General features: G+C 40.6%; 3 protein-coding genes across 3 annotated transcripts in view; all 3 read right to left on the bottom strand.

The window, feature by feature from the left end:
• Nucleotides 1–1,670: 1,670 nt before the first annotated feature.
• si:dkey-118j18.2 lies at nucleotides 1,671–11,951 on the bottom strand. Its single transcript, XM_041961419.1, has 5 exons — nucleotides 11,584–11,951; nucleotides 11,240–11,343; nucleotides 10,970–11,129; nucleotides 6,344–6,476; nucleotides 1,671–3,654 (listed from the first exon to the last, which is right to left on the bottom strand). Exons 2-5 carry the CDS (start codon nucleotides 11,257–11,259, stop codon nucleotides 3,446–3,448), a joined length of 522 nt encoding a protein of 173 aa, XP_041817353.1. The 5' UTR covers nucleotides 11,260–11,343; nucleotides 11,584–11,951; the 3' UTR covers nucleotides 1,671–3,445.
• Nucleotides 11,952–13,009: 1,058 nt separating this feature from the next.
• On the bottom strand, nucleotides 13,010–15,423 carry timm21 (translocase of inner mitochondrial membrane 21). Its single transcript, XM_041961754.1, has 6 exons — nucleotides 14,881–15,423; nucleotides 14,640–14,702; nucleotides 14,407–14,504; nucleotides 14,159–14,232; nucleotides 13,732–13,837; nucleotides 13,010–13,508 (listed from the first exon to the last, which is right to left on the bottom strand). The coding sequence occupies exons 1-6, from the start codon at nucleotides 15,188–15,190 to the stop codon at nucleotides 13,407–13,409; spliced, it is 753 nt and encodes a 250-aa protein (XP_041817688.1). The 5' UTR covers nucleotides 15,191–15,423; the 3' UTR covers nucleotides 13,010–13,406.
• A 3,866-nt stretch (nucleotides 15,424–19,289) lies between these two features.
• Nucleotides 19,290–19,897, bottom strand: part of neto1l (neuropilin (NRP) and tolloid (TLL)-like 1, like) — a 63,140-nt gene continuing 62,532 nt past the window's right edge. Inside the window, exon 11 of the mRNA XM_041961747.1 lies at nucleotides 19,290–19,377. Coding sequence (XP_041817681.1) covers nucleotides 19,290–19,377 — 88 coding nt within the window. The remainder of the gene's footprint in view (nucleotides 19,378–19,897) is intronic.

The raw sequence follows: 19,897 nt of genomic DNA, 5'->3' as shown, positions 1-19,897 counted from the left end.
ATGCCGAGTTCGAAAGCTTTTGGTCACTAGAGTCATCGATTACTGCACTGATCGATAGTTTAATGGATTAGCTCTAAACCGTTAACTGAATTGCAAACTATTCTGATGATTGTTTAATCGGTTTGAGTAATTTTTTAAGGAAATAAAGTCAAAATTATCTGATTCAAGCTCCTTAACGTGGATATTTTCTAGTTTCTTTGCTCTTCTATGAAATAACTCTTGGGTTTTGGACTAAACAAGGCATCTGAGGACATTACTTATCAACATTTTTCATCATTTTTTTTAGACCAAATAAATCATTGATTAATCTACAATGAAAACGGTCATTAGTTCCACCCATATAATCATCCCTCCTGCCTGAAGCAACAATTATTCAATTATTCAAATTCTTCACACATTCAGCACAATGGCAGGCGCTGTGGAATAAACTGTGGGCAACTTTTGGTTCTCACATAACATGCATTCAATGACGTCTTTCAATTTTTTCTTGCTGAAACTCAACCACCATCAAAACTGTGTTTCCATTTTGCACATTTACATACTATTTCATGTAGAAATCCTAACTTGTTATGTTTTATGTGCAAACAAAGCAGAAAATATGTGAATATGGGATGTTGGGAGACGAATATCATCAGTGTTCTGGTACAATAGCCTATCTTCAGACGTGTATGAAGTGTTTCGGCTGTGTTAGAGCACTTTAACTGTTGTGCTTAACTCTGTGTTGGTACAAAGTCTTGTGAGGAGTTTTAAAAAAAGTGACTCAGTACAGAGAAACGTGTGTAATACAGTTGGAAAATAACTTTAAAATCTCCTGACTGAAGGAGCAAAGTCATAACTCAGATGATGCACACTTCTGTCTTATGTGTTGTCTTTAGGAACAAAGCAAAACTTGAAATAAAGGGGAGTTCTGTCCTCTGTGGCTCTGGAGGGGCTTTCCAAAGTGTGAGAAAATGACCCTGACAAAGTCACTGAGGTTGTCAAGAGACTTCTGACGGAAAACGTCAGCAACAGAAACCCTCAGTTAAATACTGAGGATGTAGAGTTTGACCTAAGTGGGCATTCAGAGGGCTAAATTCCCACTACAATTGAGTTGCATTATGGGAAGTGCAGTTTGTGTTCCTGGAGCTTGACAAATTCCAGAGACTGAAATATCTTAGCCTCTGGTGCAGTACTAAATGGCTGGAATACCTTTTTACAGCTGCTCCTCTAAAATAGTATTGGCATAGCCCATAAATGAATTAAACATCACTAGAAACACATAACCCGGAATGAGCAGCTATTATGAATTAAAGTATATAAGGTCTATTTTGCTATTGTTTTTCTACAGTGCAGATAAACGTTTAAGTGACTTCACACACAAGGTAAAGCAAGAAACTAACACCAGAAAGATTATAAACAACAATTTAATACAGAAGGTGTATTTTCCCCGAAACAGAAAAAAAAAAGAAGAATTCCCCCTCAACTCACAAGGCTACTGGACAGCTGGGTAGATCTGATGTCAGCCACAATGGGAATGAACATGACGTTAACGAACGTGACACACGGTACAGCAGAAGCCCGTAACACGACAGTTCAGGCAGTCGACCGCCGCCGTCACGCTGCTGCTGTGTTAGTGATGTCACCAGAGTTCAAAGTTTAGATTTGTGCGCTGCAGCTTCTCTGTTGCAGCCTTCAGAGTGTGAAACCACAGGTAAGGTTTTTTTTTTTTTTCAAAAAGGCATCACCGCAGATGCTCCACGATTTGTCATCACAATACGAAGGATTATCATTGAAACACATTACATTTTAACATTTGAAGTTCTGATCCTCCATGAATATACCCCACATTTTTTGTCTTTTCCCAAAGTCCCAAAATACATTCATACTGCGCTCATTTTGTTTTGATTTCTCTCATTTCCTGTAATATTCAGACACTAAACAGACTCTATTGTTGCTGAAACAAACTTCAGGCACGGATCAGTAGGGAGCGTCTGCTTACAGTGTTATTTATGGATTATCTGAAATGCATGGACAGAAAAAGCAAAAAGCGAAGTAATAACCTTTCCCCAAAGCAATACTACACCAGAAAATACAAACAGGGCAAACGCACAGTTTGTGGAGCTCTACCAGCCTGTGGTAGATTAACAAGAAGATTACAAGAAACAGAAGCTGTTGTTAAAAAAGCTTTTGGTTAGTCTTCATTTTTCAAAAATTATTATGAAAAAAAAGTAATAATAACTGAGTTTTGTTGATGGGTTCTCCGCAAGCGCATAAAATGCAGCCTCCAGCTCAGCTTCATCGTGTTTTGAGCCCGAGCTCACAGTTGTGTAGTTTTATTCAAGATTGTTGCACATTTTTCGCTTTATATTTTTTCTCAAATCATCATTACAGCTGAACCTACAACTACAGGACGTGTTTTTTTTCTTTAGACTTCTGAGGACGTTTTGTCGAATTCCACAACTTTTTTGGACACTGAAGTGACGAGACTCATTTCTATACTGTTTGCACGGAGCCTTGCTTTCTGCCATACAGGTGCTAATGTACAGCAGCAACAGACAGAACCCAGCAGCAGAGGTGATAATCAGCAGCGTTCGTTCTTTTCGCCGACTTGTCCGCGCTCACTTCCGTTCACAGATCTAACAGGCATTTGAATCGCCTAATGTGCCAGTATAATCACCATGATGTATTAAACGGAATCGCTTATGCTAATGAAGCCATTACTTAAAACAATTAGTGCATTCATTATCCAATAGTTCTCCGATGACATACTTTGTCTTCAAATAACACATGTGCAGCATTAATGAAGCACTGAGAGTAATAACAGCTCGAAGAACTTGAAACAATTTATTCGTTCTGCACACGAATGCAGCAAATTGCCAGAAAATCGAATTAGTCCGCGATGGAAACGTCACAGCACAGACAGCCTGTTACTGAGTAACTGTGTTCTGAGCAATGTCTATAGATAGACACACACGGATGAAGTGTTCAGTGTCACAGCAGCAGGAACTACAAGCTGTCGAGCATCTACTCATTTCCCCAATCGCGCGTGAAGTCTGTGAAAGGAAGTGGCCTCGAACACACAGGAGGAAACTTTCACCCTCGAAAGTATCTTTCTCTCTGCTGATCTGGATGTCACTGGTTCCCTCTGAGCTTAGAGGTCGGGGGTATCATCCTCATCCTCATCCTCATCATCGCTGGGAGGCAGGTTCTGACTGAGGCACACAGGCGTGCTGATGTCATCTGTTATTGCCAAACTCATCAGATGACCACATTTTTTTTTAAACAATACAATAGTAGAAAAAAAACTTAGTTCAAAAACCACACACACACACGCACGCACGCACGCACACACACACGCACACGCACACACTTGCTCTCATGTGATGAGAGTTAGGCTGGCAACGATCACTGAGGTCGAATGTGGGAAGGCAGTGCATGGAAAAGGCAAACTGGCATCAGGGATTGATTAGGCGGATCCGCTCTCTGCCAGGGACTCGCTGTGGCTCACAGGCCCATCTTGCGCGGGGGGAGACGGCGTGTAGGGCGGCGGGGCTTCGTTTACGCTGAAGGAGTCTCCTCCCTCAGATATGAGAGGAGTGTGATGGGAGGGACGGGGTGCGGCGGCCTCATCGCCATGAGCACACTCGCTGTAGGGAGGGGGCTTCAGATCGTCCTCTGAAAGAAGAGAAGAAAACAGGTCAACCAGTCCATCAGCTGCCTAGTGAGGAGATCCACTGCATCAAAACTAACGCTCCCAATGTCCCCCGAAGGTGCATCAGGAAATGACAAGTGAGACAAACTGTACACAGGAAGAGGGAGGGTGTGTGAGAGACACAGGAGCCAAACGCAGTCAAAGGATCTCAGGAAACCCAGTGATGAAGGAGAAGAAGAGACGTAGGAGAAAGCTGACTCCAGAACAGCCAACTCACCTGAATCCCCCCTCAGCTGCTCTCATCAAAAAACTGTTCTTCTCTGCTGCAACTTCTTCTCGCCGCAAAGTTGTTATCTCAGTCCTTGTTTGCTGTGTTCTCATTATAAAATTCGCTCTCTTTTCACTTGCCTATTACCACCCTCTGAACTCCGGTACACTCGCCTCTCAGTCTGACCACGCACTCTCTCTCTCTCGTCTGATTGGTTGGCGAAAAAACACCTGAAAACACAACCCTGATTAATCTAGAAATGAGTTTTACTGACACCACTGGCTCACGTAATGACCTGGCCAATCCAAATGACTCATACTACATATGACGTACGGAAAGTTTCGAAGCTATGAGCGACAATGGCTTATCGTCATGTTTGATACCTCAAATGGTCCCGGAATCACAATTTGATCATGAAGGTGTGATATTGTGGTGTAGAGACATACATACATTCATGTAAAAGCACAGTTGAAATATTTCTCTAAGGGAAAGGGACCCAGCACTGCTCATCTGGTATCTTTTACAGGGAACAAGATCGTATGTGGGGATGAAAAGGAGGCTGCAACATCAAGTAATACAATTAGTCCCGAAATGTCACCACTGACCTGCTGTCAGACTAAATGAGCACGCTCTTTTTGCGAAAGAGAAGAAGAACTTGACGCCAACACGACACCGACTGGCTGACTTGTGTCAACCTGCAGTAAAGATCTGACTGCTCCCAAAGCACCAGCAGTGTGCCGAGCGCACGAGCCGCTCTTGGTGAAAAGAGGATCGGCTGCATTGCCCCCCCACCCCCCACCCCCCGGTTTCGCTTCTGGCAGCACACAAATGAGTTAACTCTTAACTAACTTAACTGACATATGAGCAGCAGGCAGTATGCAAGGAGCAGCCTGAAGTTGTTGAATCCTAACGATTAAAGCCCTGTTTCTGCGTGGTCCGGCTCGGCTCGGCTCACTTTTGGTACCCGGTTCTTTTCTTGTTTTTCGTTCTCCACTGCAGGCGGCGGATGGGACTGTCAGCTGATCGTCATAGCGACGCCGCGTGAAACTGCTGTGACATCATCTTCAACGCAACACAAACACGGGAACAATGGAGGACATTGAAGGGACGGCTGTTCGTCGCAGCGAGGGGACCAGCTTTGTTTCAGTGAACGACTTTTCTCAACTGCAAACGGTTCCAGACTCAAATTTCCAGACTTTTCGGTAGATTTTTCAGGCCGTATTCGACATTTGAGTACAAATAGCTAGATGTTTATTATGTCAATAAAAGGTCTGAAAAACAAACTGTTAAAATGACAAAAAAAATTAAGAAAAAAAGAAGGCGGGGCCCTGTTTTTGTCATGAGTACTTCCAACCTGTACAGAACAACTTCAGGCAACTACATGAAAATAACAATCAAATGTACTCTGATCGCAGGCTGGGCGATAAAACAATCTTGATAGGTGATCATAACAACATTTACATCCACGCATAGTTATAAGCTCTGAATGCTTTTGCTTGATATGGATAGATTGAACAGTCTCTGGCTTGCACATCAAAGTTCACGCGCATTTCCTACCACACTGCTTGAGCTACTGGTGAAGAAAGTGGATGTGAACGTGGATGAGTGGAACAGAGGGGCACAAAAGTGGTTGGACTTTCTAACTTCGATACAATATTACAATAAATTCGATGCCATTTTGATACCACAGGGAAAGTTATATATATATATATATATATATATGCATAGCAGTTAATTAGCTCAACCTCCAACAACTACAGCAGTAATATGCAACATACACATTAATGCAGCAGTAATAACATCAAAAACATCATATATAATAATAAAGAATGTGTACTTTTACTTTTGACTTACGTTTTGTGGATAATACTTAGATACTTTTACCTAAATAAGGTTTTGAATGCAGGACTTATCACAGTGTGGTATTGTCACTTAAAGGATCTGAATACTTCTTCCACCACTGGTGTTAAGCACAACAGCATCAATTTAATTTACTTCTGCCCATTTTCTTCAAATGTGCATCTCAAAACCAACGACAAAGGGCTAAGAAGATCTGCAAAATATTCTGTTGGTCGGGCTCAGTTGTGCAGTAACACACACTTAGCAAAGGCATCTCCGCTGCAAACCTTCTTCTCACAGTGACCTCCGCTCGTTATCACAGTAAATCAAACAGTGTAAATACGGCAGCGGCACAGGAATATTCCGCAATGAAACAAAGCAGACTCTCACACTGTCGCTCGTAACAAGAAGTGAATCAAACAGCGTAAACACAGTCACTCTGTGGAATGTAATTAAAAGAAATGAGACGCTAAAATAACTATATACTGCTAATCAAAACAGGAACTCGTGAATGAAGTGAAGCAGTCATGGTGGCTCAACTTTTAAACAGGCTCGTGAGTGAGACAGCAGCAGGTTTAGTCTTGTGAAAAGTGTGTGTGCGCTACCTCCAGAGACGGCCTCATATGGCGGTGGCATGTCCAAGTGGGAGAAGGATGCAGCTGGTGGCAATGCTGTGGAGGGCTCTTCTATGGACAGGTCATCCTGAACACCATACCAACTAGGCCAGACAGAGGTTTGCTACAGAGGGAAGGACGGAAACAGAGTTACTGATACACACAAAAAAGCAGAAGCACTTATAGACACATTCCCGTACACCTGTACATAGAGGCAGAAATAACATGTAGCTCAGACAGTCACAGATCTCTCAGCTAAAACCAACAATACAAATGTTCACACTTCTACCACCACTGCACCACTAACTTGGCTGGTTTTACCATGCATATCTCTGCTAGTTAAGACAATATTGGATTTGTGCATTTGCTCCTCCACTGAGCCTTCCTTCTAACGCATTGCTTCAGGCCTAGACTGACAAGCAAGTCTAAACACACTGAAGCGCACACACATCACTGAACAAACAGCATGGCCATATTCTTCAAGAGGAACGAGATACTGTGGGTGTGATGGGCTGCCGGCCTCATGCGTGCCGGCCTTTTCTACGTTTGAATGTGTTTTCCAACATTGGGCTGACTAGCATTGGAACATTTTCGCCCCAAACCCAATGAACCACCTTAACCCGACCATAAAGCTGCTTACACAAAACGCTGGGGCGAGACGTCTACCGGTGAAACACATAAACAGGCGGGGGTCGTGGATGATAAACCAGGCTGTGACACTTGAGGCGTAAATGTCATTTCCCAACATATATTCTAAAAGAATATCAGTCCCTTTAAATGAAGAAAGGATGACGTGACGGCATAGGGGATTAAAATCACACACGAACTGAAGCGGGTGATTATCTTTGCATGAGAAAGAGACGACAAAGAGAACAAGCAGTCACAGTCAGTTTGATCAAATGACTGGTTAGAGGGGTGATGCTCTAAATAGCTCTGAGGTTTGACTATTCTAACCCATGTTTGCTCTTTTATCTACAACAGGAACAGGAAGAAGGCACATGCAGTGCAGATGTTGATGGGTTGATGCCCTTGCAGACTGTCATAATTAGTTAAATATTGCTATTATGTTGTTGTGGGGGTGACACAGAGTGATGAGGCAGACCACGCCAAGGTCAAGGTGATAACCACACAAATAACAAAAATGAAGTCACATAATTATCGTGACACAATGTTAAAAAAACTATTCAACTCTCTCCAGAGCCTGCATGTATCAAAGGTTTTTCCTCACAGCTTCACTTCAGGTAGCCACGAATAAGACTGTCCAACTTCATGAGTGATACTACATCAAGACTTTTTCTACCCACTACGTTTGATTCATTTAAGCCCAGGACTCGAGTCGTCCTGGTGCCTCTCCAGTAAACTTTCAGGGTGCTGGGTTATGGATGACCATGGGGCCTCCCTGCTGCACATTCCATTAAAATCTAAACAGGGAACATTATACACCAGAGACGGCAGAGGGAACAAGGAGGAGAGGAACAAAGGAGGGGGAGAAGGAAAAAAAAAAAAAAAAAAAGAAGTACAGCAAACAGAAGAGTTGTAGAACAAGGAGCAATCAGGGACCTGAGGCGGAGGAGTAAGAAGTAGAAGCAAAAAGATAATGATGAATGCAAGGAGGTAGGAGGGCTTATGGGGTTGTTACCAAAGATGGAATTATTCCTTTAAAACATATATATATATATATATGCATGTCTGATTAAGACACAAAGACGGGCAACCTTGGACTTTGTCTAAAAAAACTTCAGATAGCACAAAGGATGTTATAAGTGGTCTGGGGAAACCCAAGGTCAAAAGCTCAGGCATCTCTCAGTTTCTGCATAGATGCATCATTTATTTATTTCTTTTTTTTAACAACTGGGGCATTTCCTGTCACACAAATATTCCAAATAACACTAAAAATATCACAAACTGTGCCTCTGAGATGTAACTACCACAAGTAGGCAAGATTAACAGGAAATGACTAAATTGACTTTTCATGCAGACTCTCTTTTAAATGAATCATTTCTTAGAAAAATACCTTTGTCGTTCATGCAGTGTTGCAATATAAGTGGAGGAAGTGGGAAAAGACAGAAATAAGTTAGAAATGTCAGAAAAACCTGTTTCATATGATTCATGGAGCATATTTTAGGAAGGTTCTGAATCATGGAGATTGCTTCCAGGTGTTTTACAGAGGTAGTAAAGCAGAAAGGCCCTGGGGGAAACACAATCATGATGGAACCTGCAGCCCACTGAAAAGACTGCCATTACTGTTCTAGACATATCGGTGAAAACATCAACACAAATAAAACTACATTTAACGAGTACTTAAAGCAGGCATGTCAAACTGATTCCATAAAGGGCCGTGTGGCTGCAGGTTTTCATTCCAACCCAGGAGGAGCACACCAGGCCAACCAATCTACATCAAGGGTTCACTTAGTTATCAGCTGAAGACTGAGATCAGCTGATTAATTGATTCCAGCCTGGTGTGCTCCTCCTGGGTTGGAACAAAAACCTGCAGCCACACGGCCCTTTATGGAATCAGTTTGACATGCCTGACTTAAAGGGATCATTGAAAGAGAGGCCTACATTTTGTAGGCAGCTTTAAAATACATATAAAAAGCAAGTGTCAGCAAAAACAAGCTACAAAACAGACAGAAAGAGCACTATCGAAATCATCCCAGTTATCAAATGACTCTTCAAGGGCAGCCAAGACTAATCGCATAAACTAATCACAACCTCAAGCAAATAACACATTAGAAGAGATGTAGAGTCCACTCCCGTCGACCTGTCAGTGCCTTTACTGAAGATCTTTGCACAAAAATATCTCACATGCAGGGTTGAAATTTTACAAACTTGTTTAAAAAAAAAAAGAAAAAAAAAAGCACCTAGTCACACTCACCACTACTTTCTAACTACAGAAGTGTCCCAAATGCAACGTGCCCTGCCAGACCTCTGACGTCAACAAGGTCAAACAAACTAAACAGAAAAATGTAAGCACACTAGTACACGCAAACCAGAGGCTTGTACCTATTAATGCACATCCACACACTCGCTCAGTACGTCACTGAAAGTGAGATGTAAGTGAAAGCTGACTGACAGAAAACCACATGCCCTCTTGAGAGAACAAACAACTCCTCTGCAAAAATGTAACTGTGACCTTCTTTGAATTTCTCTTCCTGCAGGCCTTAAAACAGCTCTGAGAACAGGCCTAAACTTCGCTTTGGAAAGCACCAGTTTTAGCGTGTCGCTGCTGCTGGTGGGTCAAGCAAAGTTTACATAGTCAGAGATAAACTACACACGTTTTAATTTCACTGTGCACACACATGCTTATTGGCATATGATGGTAATATAGCTAATCTCACAACAGAATTCATTTATGGTGAGTAAAAAGCTGCTTTTTCTACTCAAAATGAGCTTCCATGTGTCTGCTTGGTTCAGCCGAATTCTCTGGCCCTTCCAATGTGCAAGACTGCGAGGTCTATTACGTATGTTGGCTATTCATTGACACTCCTCCACTGGCTCACACATGGGAGAGCCTCTTGAAGAAGAGCCACTAGCCCTGCACAACACAGGTACTCACACAGTAACTCTCCCAAAGGGCCATAAATGTACTTCTAGTGACTGTCCAAGCTCCATCAAACCCTGTGCCCTTTCAGCTCATGACTGGCTTACTTTCTGTCTGTGCGACTCAGTGGTGGTCAGTGTCTTGGCCTCACACATGAAGGCTTTTCCATTGGCATTTTTGGCTGCGTCGTGTCAAACCATGCCACGTCGCTTTGAATTTCAATCCCCAATTTAATCGAATGACTTCTGCTGAGTCACACCTGAGATGGACCATCTCTGGTGTCGGCTGAAAGTGCGCCCAGCTGCCTCCAAGAGGGCTGCGGAGTTGTCAGATTAGCGTCGTCATCATTCAGGGATGATTCAGCGACACATTTATGTATCTTCCGCTGATATTGCTACACATAGCAGATACTTAATCAGTTTCAATCATCCTATCTCTGTTTTTCAAGCCATGAGAGGGAGATGGCAAGCAAATACATAACAGCCTGAAAATCCATGAGGATAAGTAGCTTGCTACCAACAACGGTTGAAGGTAGTGTAGTACTATCAATCAAGAAACACGTTTCATCAGCTAAAGACACACCTTCAAGCACACCCACAGCCTGGTTGTAATAGAGATACAAATCCCAAGCCAGCCAAGGCTTCGTGAAGGCACAGGGTCACACAAGCTACAGTCACTTCTCCTTCACTCCTTTCTATTCTATTCTTTAAATATGTTGGGTTCTTGCAGAATTTGAGGTTACAGTTAACCTTTAAGCTCACTTAGGACAAGGTTATTGAAACTCAATTCAACAGCCACAATTCAAGCCACAGCAACTGAAAACAGTGTAATTACAAACATGAGGTCAAGCAGGGTCCTGATTTAAGTGCCATATGTTTGTCCGGTGTACCACATTCAAGTCAGTCTCCATAAAGAAATTCTCTTCATTACCAAAACCCTAGAGCCGAGGCATACTCATCCTCAGCCATGACAGAGACATATCCTGGAGGCGCAAAACCACTTCAGTGGTCGACAGCTAGATTAAGGGTTTCAAATGTAGGACAAGTTTGTGTTTGAATGCTGGGATCTGCACTTACACTCTGTCGCTCACACATCTGATGAAGGCAGGCTCTTCCTCCAACAATGACTATCTGAGCATTGCGTGGGTTGCTCAGGTAGGCTGCCAGTTGCCTTTGTCTCGATCGGTACCAGCACACGTAGAAGAATATCTTGATGATGATGAATATGATAACAACTCTGTAAAGGAGAGAGGAAAGAGAAAAGGGGGGGGCAACTTTACACGTCAGTTTTAAACTGCACAAAAAAAGAGAGAGAGATGCAACACAAACTACATGAGTTATACTCACATGTACCAGTATAGCTCCATGTTCTGTGAGATGTCAGTTACTGAGCAGAGGCTCTCATAGCTGGGGAACAACCTGCTGATCCCTGGCCAAAACCACAAATTGCCCTGAAAACGGTAATAATTTTGAGTACATCATTACATTGCTTTGTTTAATAGATTTCTGTACTAGCTGTTAACACTAACTCACTTAATAAACTCAGAAGCTCAGGGCATCTCATCACTTTAAGCTAGGCTGACTTAAATGTTCAAGCACTTTCTGTAACTACAAACAGATGCTAGACTTAGCACGACAGCTCCTCCTTTAATTCAGCTACACGCAAAAACACAACAGGACTTTGAACTTACTTCACAGCGACAGGTAGACTTTGCGATTAACAGGAAAGGTGTGTCATTCCTCTTGTCGTCTCGGGGATGTGATGCGAGCACAGCTCCAGGAACACAACTGAGGCTACAGCTTGTCTAGCTAGGCTATCGTACAGCAGGCCACAACAACAACAACAGCAGCTACTCTGTTTACCCACGCCGTGAACAAAACAACCACTAAAACTGACCTTCTTTTTTGACCATACCTTATTGGTATTAAGCTATATACAAGGCCACTAGCTAGTTAATCGATAAGCTATTCATTTACTAACATTGAGGAAACAACTACACTAGTCCTATAGAGGTTTAGCTAGCGTTAACCGAGTTAGCTCATCCCCGTGCGTTCAATACTGCCTTCGGTTTCACAGTGGGCGGCGTTCAGGAGTGTTGCCTTCAGAGCTTCCCGTAACTGTCCCCTCGTTCAGAGAGTCAATCATTCCAATTAATCGCTGCGGTTTTACGTTCATGTGCTGTTGTTGCGGTCAAAATTGTATATCCAAATGTGGCTTTAATGACCGTTGAATTAGAATCAAGCAGCGCCGAGCTATTATGTGCGGGCATAGGATCACTGAAACGAGAAAGCCCATCTCAGTTAGGTTAGTAGGTGATGTTTTAATTTGATAAAAAAGAAAGGGATGGAAGAAAAATGCCAAAAAAAAAAAAAAAAAAAAAATACAATTGTGAAATGATTCAACACAGTAATAACAAATTCTCTTCCTCCCTGAAGAGGACATCTCAGCTGAAAAAGTTATTACAAAAAAGTGATTCAAAAAACGTAATCTTTGTCGAGTTATTGCCAGAGCTTTTCATTGACGTTCATCAGACAGAAAACATTTCCGAACCTCAATGAAGGTAGCATAGGTTCATCTGACAAAAAGGTAAGAAATAGGACCAAACACAGAATACTTTCCTCAACAATGTCATTATGCATCAACAGATAAAAAAAAACAACTAAGAGTTTAATTAAAGACTATTCAATATATATAAAAATGTAACTGAATGAGAAATTCTCAAATAATCCAAAGGGCAAAAAGTTTGTTCCCACCTCTTGATTCTTTGCCTCCATCTAGTGGTTATTGTTGTATAATGCAATCTGCCTTTAAAAAAAAATTAAAACATCAAAAATAAAACACTGGATACAAGAATGATATTAATTGAAAACAGGCCTTTTGGAATATTTATGTGTATGTGACTGAGTTAATGTCTAAGCAGAACACAAGGAATCTGCAGTAGTTTCAAGATCTCTGAAGTGACAGACTTGACATAGTTTTAAACAAAGACTTAAGTTTGAAAGTCTGATTAAAACTGCTAATGCCCCAATCAGACACATACATCCAATACCATAAAGGTGAAAGGTCAATCATAGTGACATCCTCAGATTCTAATGCAACACTCTCAGAAAAAAGACAACACTGATACTGTATTTATTATATCTGTTCTTGTGGATCTGACATACAAAGTTTTTTATTAGAATTTAAAAGCATCTTTGATGACAAGTTATTTCAAAATTCAAGATACGCTGTGGTGTTTTAGTCAGAAAATCTGTAGCATGTGTGTGATTTATAAAACAATAATTCATAATAGTCAAAGATCATTTTCTATGAAAGAGACTGTGCTTTGCAAACTCTTCACCAGGGGCTGACCAGTACATTGCTGTGCAAAGTTTAAACTGGCCAAAATTGCTGATGTTTAACATAACAGCTTTAAATAGTAAATCAAAGTTAAATTTACAGCACACTGTCAGCGATTTTTCCAATAACACAAACACAATGTTTCTTTTTACTGAAGTGACACTTTTCCGTCCATTATCTTTCATATCGGTTGTCTTCCACAATGATGGTCCGTCTTGGGTAGGTGTCTATGTCCACAAATATGTAACGAAACTCATATTTTCCAGTTTCAGGATTCTGTAGAGCAACAAGAAGTTAAAACAGTACCTCAAGTTGGTGGACATCAGTAAAATCATGTAAAGAATAACTGTGTAATTATCACTTTTATACATTTAGTCTCTGCTGTCACATGTGAAATTACTTATGGATTTTGCCATAATCTTCATCTATAATTCTTGATACTGCTTTGGTATGTTACATCTATATCATGAACTGCATTTTAACAAGGGAGAATACCAACCTCTTTTGACTCTGAATGCACAGTTCCTTTGAGGCCTGGCTCAGAGCCTTCAATGTAAAACTTGAGCTGCATATGCTTCAGTCCATCCTTCAAGTACTCCAGATGTCTACAGTGGAAACACACACACACACACACACACACACACACACACACACGATCAAAACACTGTAATATCTCAGCAGTATAATCACACAGATGCTTACTTCTGTGTACTGCAAATCAGATCTAAGATATGTCATGTTCCTGAAATTGTGCAGAACACTATTACAATTGATTTATCATATCATTATAATCTCACTGACAGACTGATGCACAGAATAAAAGCACATGGCAAGTTAAACTTAACTGGACAGAAATGTACAACTTACTAATTAGCTCATGCACTGATATTTAACAGCTTATTTGGACAGAGTAGGAAAATTCCCACCTGACTTGTTGCCTCCTTCCTCGACGGGTCGTCTCCCCGTAACACTTGATTGGCTCCCCAAATGCACCAATCACCTACATTTTCAATAAACAAAAATGTTTTTGTGCGCTTTACTTTTCAGCAGATGACTCCAAGAATTGCATGGCATAATTTCATAACATACTATACAATAACTGTCACAATAAATGCATGCATTTAGTCTAACAATGCAGAATAAACAGTATGTTAACTGTTGATGTCATTCTTACCTCTGGGTTTAACCTGACTTTGCTGAAGGCTTTGCCATAGATTTTATTTGGACTTGAGGAAGAAAACAGCTCCTCAAACACCACATATAACAGCCCTCCTGAGAAACACACACAGAGAACAACACATTTTAGTGTCCATATGCGTTATCTCACCTGAAATAAGATGATAAATCAAATGCAAATACATCAAATGTTTGCAATGGAAACTCTTGAAATCTTGAGGTTGTAGTCACCTGTCACTCCCAGGCCAACTAGGACAACTATCAAGTAGGTGAAGTCTCTGCCAGCTTCTTTCGCTGGAAGATATTGAGGGTTATTAAATAGTTATTAAATTTTGCACTTTCTGGCTCTTGGAGCAGACAAACAATCAATTGTAAGACATTGCACTGGACTCAGATACTATTTCTGGACTCAATCATTAGAGTGACTGAGGTGTGTGAACTCGTATTATACTCACCTCAGTGCCTTGCTTACCTTTTTGTGCACCTGAAGGCTTTGGGCTGCCACCCTGAAACCTGGACACTGACTTATCTCTCTCTTCGGGGCTCCTTTTGTCTCTGGCAGTGGAGTCGAGCGAAATACTCCGCCGTGTCTGTGCTGAAGTGAAGCAGCTCACTGCTGGTAAAACGGACGCAGGAGCCTCGACTCTTCCGTGGAAGGTCAGTCTTGATACTGTCGACACTGTCCTGTGTGTGTGGATGAGCAAGCGTTTCTGCACGGAATACTGTGTGGCAGTCTGTTGTAGAGTCCGGTGCAGGACTTTCAATATCTGCGTATAAGCCATGTTTATGTCCTCTGTGAGTCAGCCTAAACTCTAGTTACCTGCATAGCCAGCTAGCAAGCTAATGTGTTCTTTAGCACGGTCAGCAGCTAACGTTAGCTAGCTATAGCTGTGAAAACTACCGTAACCTACCAGGTTACATAATAATATAAGTATAATATAAAGAGTGACTTCTTGGACGACACGAATACACAACTTACAACACTACCTACGAGTCCATACTGCGCTACAGGGGTGGCTTGTGTCAAGTCAATCGTGGTATTTATATTCCTGAGGCGCATAATTTTGTCGTCACCATCTGTAGGGCTCATGGGAGAGTGAGTTTTTAATGTAACACCAACTGTCGCTCGCCCTTACATTTACAGGAAACAGTATACACATCTTCAGAGACTGGTAATAATACAATCATGGTGTAATTGATAATTGTTAGTAACGTTAGAAGGACATAAGGTGTATAAACTCGTGTTTTTTTTTTAAAGAAACAAACAAATGTTGTTCAGATTTGTCAGCTGTATGTGTCACAATAAAAACCAGACGAAATTGGACGCCATTTTTACCCGGACACTAACCACAAAGTTTCTAAATTGTTTTCTACGTTAATTTTTAGCCACGCGTGGCCAGTGGAAACGACCTGTGAACACAACACTAACATTATTACTTTCATATCATTGGCGATATGAAGCTCTGCTAGCACACAGTTTTCTATTTTCACAACTAACAGGAGCAGAGCAACATTAGCACTCATTTGCAGCTGTGTTTGTGTCCACCTGGTTAATGTAAGTCCAGCGTTCATTCTCTTTTCACTGTGCTTTTTGGCTGCACTCCTGAGGGAAGTCTTTGGCTCTTTAGCTGTGAGTTTATCAGGGCTTGTTTTGCTGAAAATGGCTGCCTGTTGCAACTGTAACCAACAGTATGAGAGCTGTGAGGATGAACCAAAACACTTCTAATTTTTTACCTGTTATGCATTCTGTTAAATGTCAGTGATTAAATGTCATTCAGTTATATTTTCTTTTAGTTTTATATATAACAGTACTGTCTGAGTGGTCCTTCACAGCCTTCTACAATTCTGGTGAGGTAAAACTAAATCCTTTATTTATTTATTTATTTATTTGCTGGCCTAAAAGAAGGCACATTTAATTATTAAAGTATTGTTTATCTAGTAAAAAAAAAAAAATCCACTCTGTATTTTTGAGTGGTTGAAAACCCCCCCCATAAATTCCCCAACCCTCCAAAATGTTGAGGACATGAGGTCAATATCTACAATAAGTACTGCACAGCCATGAACAGAAGAGAATAGAAAAAAATTATGTCACTGACAAAATAAAATCATCACAATAGAATCAGTAAACATTGGTTTATTGAAAACATCTGTCCAGCATTTTCTTAGTTTTTTATCAAAGAAACATGGAAACAGGGTTAAAAAAAACACCACAATGCAATGAAGTCTGACAAAGGGAAAGACAGAAAAAACATAATTAATGTTAAGACATCAGTGAAAGGGGGAATAAATAAAGGTTAGTTGACGGGTCAGTAGAATCATGTATATGCACCTATTTCTGAAGTTTAACATCGCTTTGTTTCATACATTCTGTTTTTCGTCCTATCAACAAGGCTTTCTGTAACTGTTTAGTTATAAAAACAACCAGTCACAAACTGTCAAGACATGACAACAAAATAGGAAATATAATGGGAAATCAGCAGCTGAAATACGCAATTTCATATTTTGATAGTCACATGAAAATTATAAAAAAAAAAAAACCTGATTCTGTTTCTTTTTTTCTCCATGAACAACTTTACATTAAAGGTACTCTATTTTTCAAAAAAAACCCAAAGTTTCAGTCCCATATCTGAAATGATCAGTGTTCCATGGCTCGTCAATCCTAGCCAGTGTTTGGAGCACAGGTCGGGAAAATGCACCTCTGCGGTCCAAAGAAGAAAAACTTGATGCATACACCACACACCTTTTTTTTTTTAAATTTACTTTTCTCATCACAACACTCTACACTGGTAAGGTTGCTCAGGGCAACAGTTCGCTCAAGATGCGAGGGAGGGAAACGTTAGCTCCGAATGCTGTCAAACCTGGCAAGATGCAGAGGAATGATGCATCTGTCTGATGTATCTGCAGAGAAATGAAAAAACTATTACTTTAAGTCTGTCCTGGGCCCTCCACTTTTCTTATGCTGCCGGGGCTGCTTGTGATCGAATTGCTTCAGACTTACTTAATTACTGAGGTGTCTGCCTCTATCTCTAAACTGGCAGATGAGCTTTTGGCTGTGTGGGTTTATTTGTGTGTGTGTGTGTGTGTGTGTGAGTGAGTGTTTAATCCAGAAATGTGAGTGTGGGCTGTTTTGAACACAAAAAACAACAACTCTATAACAGAAGTGTTGACACAGTTGTAAAATAGACAACACACAGACATCAGCACAATGTATGCATAGAAAAGAAGCATTTTATTCAATATCAGCAGAAAGTGGGTCTGTCTATGATTGGGTATATATGGAGGGAAAAGAGTGGAGAGCATGGATGTAAAATTTACATACATGACATTGAATACAGAAAATAATGTACACAGAGATGGTAAATACCATAAACTATGACACAGTAAGAAGAAAACAGGTACTCGGACAATGACAGAGTTTAAGAAAAAAATCTATGCATTGTGTGTGTGACTTGTATGTGTTTATGTCATTGTGCTCACAGCTGATCTACTCTTCTCGCTTTCCGCATAATGCAGGTTGTTTTTCAGTTTTTCCTACAAAACCAGCAGCGAGTGTCACTGGAGGGCGAGGCTGATCTGTCCCCTCTGCAGTACGTACGGGGTTAATCTCATCAGGACAAACACAAAAAGTCAATTAACTTGTCTGTCAGATACCTGTGATTACCTGGGATCATTTGAACCGTCTAGGACTCGCTTTGTCTTGTTTGGTGAAACAAATCCTTTTGGTTTGGGCCTGGTCTTCCTCTAAAGCGAATCAGCCACAACTAATAAACCAACATCTAAAAACGTGTGATTGTGAGACGTGGTGCGTTTGAGCGCACACTGAAGGGACAGAGGAACTGCCGACCAAAAGCCAATAAAACAAAGAAAAAAAGGTGAAGCTTTATTGTTATTTCTTTTACAAAGCATCAGTAAAATCAGCCCTGAAAGATAATTGGAATAACTGTAAAAACTGTCATCCTTTCAATTTGCCCTATAAAAAAGTCTGTTTTAATACAAAGATATTAAGCTCCTACAGTAGAAGAGAGTTAGAAGACAAACAAACTTGAAGTAAATATGTTTGCCAAAAAAAACCTCGTTGTGAACATAAAAATGCCTGTCAAAACATTAGTCAACATATTTAAAAGGGAGTTTAAATGAAAATGGCGAAATTCGTCTGCACAGATGTCTTTAATCTCTAATGATTAAGCTAAGCAACAACATGCAATGCAATTAATTTAGAAGATGCTTTTTTTCACCACTTCTTACGTCCATATGACTTATGTATTAGTAGATGGGGGCTTTTCTTATTTAATGTTAGTGTGTTAATGCTTTAAAGGATATTAAAAGAAGCATGCAGTAGCCACAACTTGGCCTTGAATTGTTATCCAAATTAAACTGCTTCTGGTTATTCCAACAGTATTAAATTGAATTGGGTTAGTAATTGAGTTTAATTCCAATTGTCACTAATAAAAAGAAATCTTTGTAGATCTGACAAACGGCAAGCATCTATAATTTGCTATTAAAATGAAATGTACGCTACTAATTTGAGAAACACATGCTTAAAAATTAACTTCATGATGTTTGATCACATTAATTTTGTTTTCAGTGAGGATCCATGACAATGACTAACATCCCAAATTTAAAGTGTAATAATGCGTAATCAGGAGTCATGTTCATTCTAAAGGTCCATTTCTTTCCAGTGAGACAAAAAAAGAAGTCTGGATTGATTACAGTGGACACAGCTGACTGATTTTCAAAACTTTCCCGCTTCACAGCATCACAGCTGGTGTATTTTCATCTAGTCCTTTGTGTTCATCTTTGCACATGAATTCACATTACACGTTTTCAATATCCTTTCGTCAGAGTGTCCCTTCATCATCATCATCATCATCATCATCAGCATCATGCTGGTGTAAACCTCCGCTCCGCTTTTTCATATGTCAGTGACGCCCGTTCGTACTGATCCAGGATTGCACTATTCTCAAGAAGTCTACATGATGGAGACAATGCAACATAATGTAGAACATAAGCAGACACACACACACACACACACACACAACAGGACAGCACATTTTTCACACTAAAAGACGAAACAACGGGTAGCATTTTATGTGACTGCTCCAGTATATGCAAGCATAACGCTGCAGGCATGAACCTCTACAGATCTGCATTGAATGAGGACTAATTTTATTTTTTAAATGAACAAGTTCCTCTCATCTGTTATTCATATCTGTAATTCTTATATTACTGCATTCCACTGTGCTTATTGCAGCCTCATGAAAGCACAGACATGGAGCACGCACATGAACTGTTACGCACAGGCATTAACGCTACATATGCTTCACAATTAACCAAACACAAAATCACTGACTACAAGTGACATAAATCATGCAAAACTACACAGGAATTCAGTGCAAGTGTGCGATCAGTAAAGATTTGTAAGTTACAAAGAGATGAATGAGATATTCAGACGATCTTAATGTGCTTTCTTTAGTGTGTGCAAAAAATCC

This window comes from Chelmon rostratus, chromosome 20 (genome assembly GCF_017976325.1).
Source record: "Chelmon rostratus isolate fCheRos1 chromosome 20, fCheRos1.pri, whole genome shotgun sequence".
Lineage (NCBI taxonomy): Eukaryota > Metazoa > Chordata > Actinopteri > Chaetodontiformes > Chaetodontidae > Chelmon > Chelmon rostratus.
The sequence above is the reverse complement of the archived record's forward strand: the minus strand, read 5'-3'. Positions and strand labels throughout refer to the sequence as shown.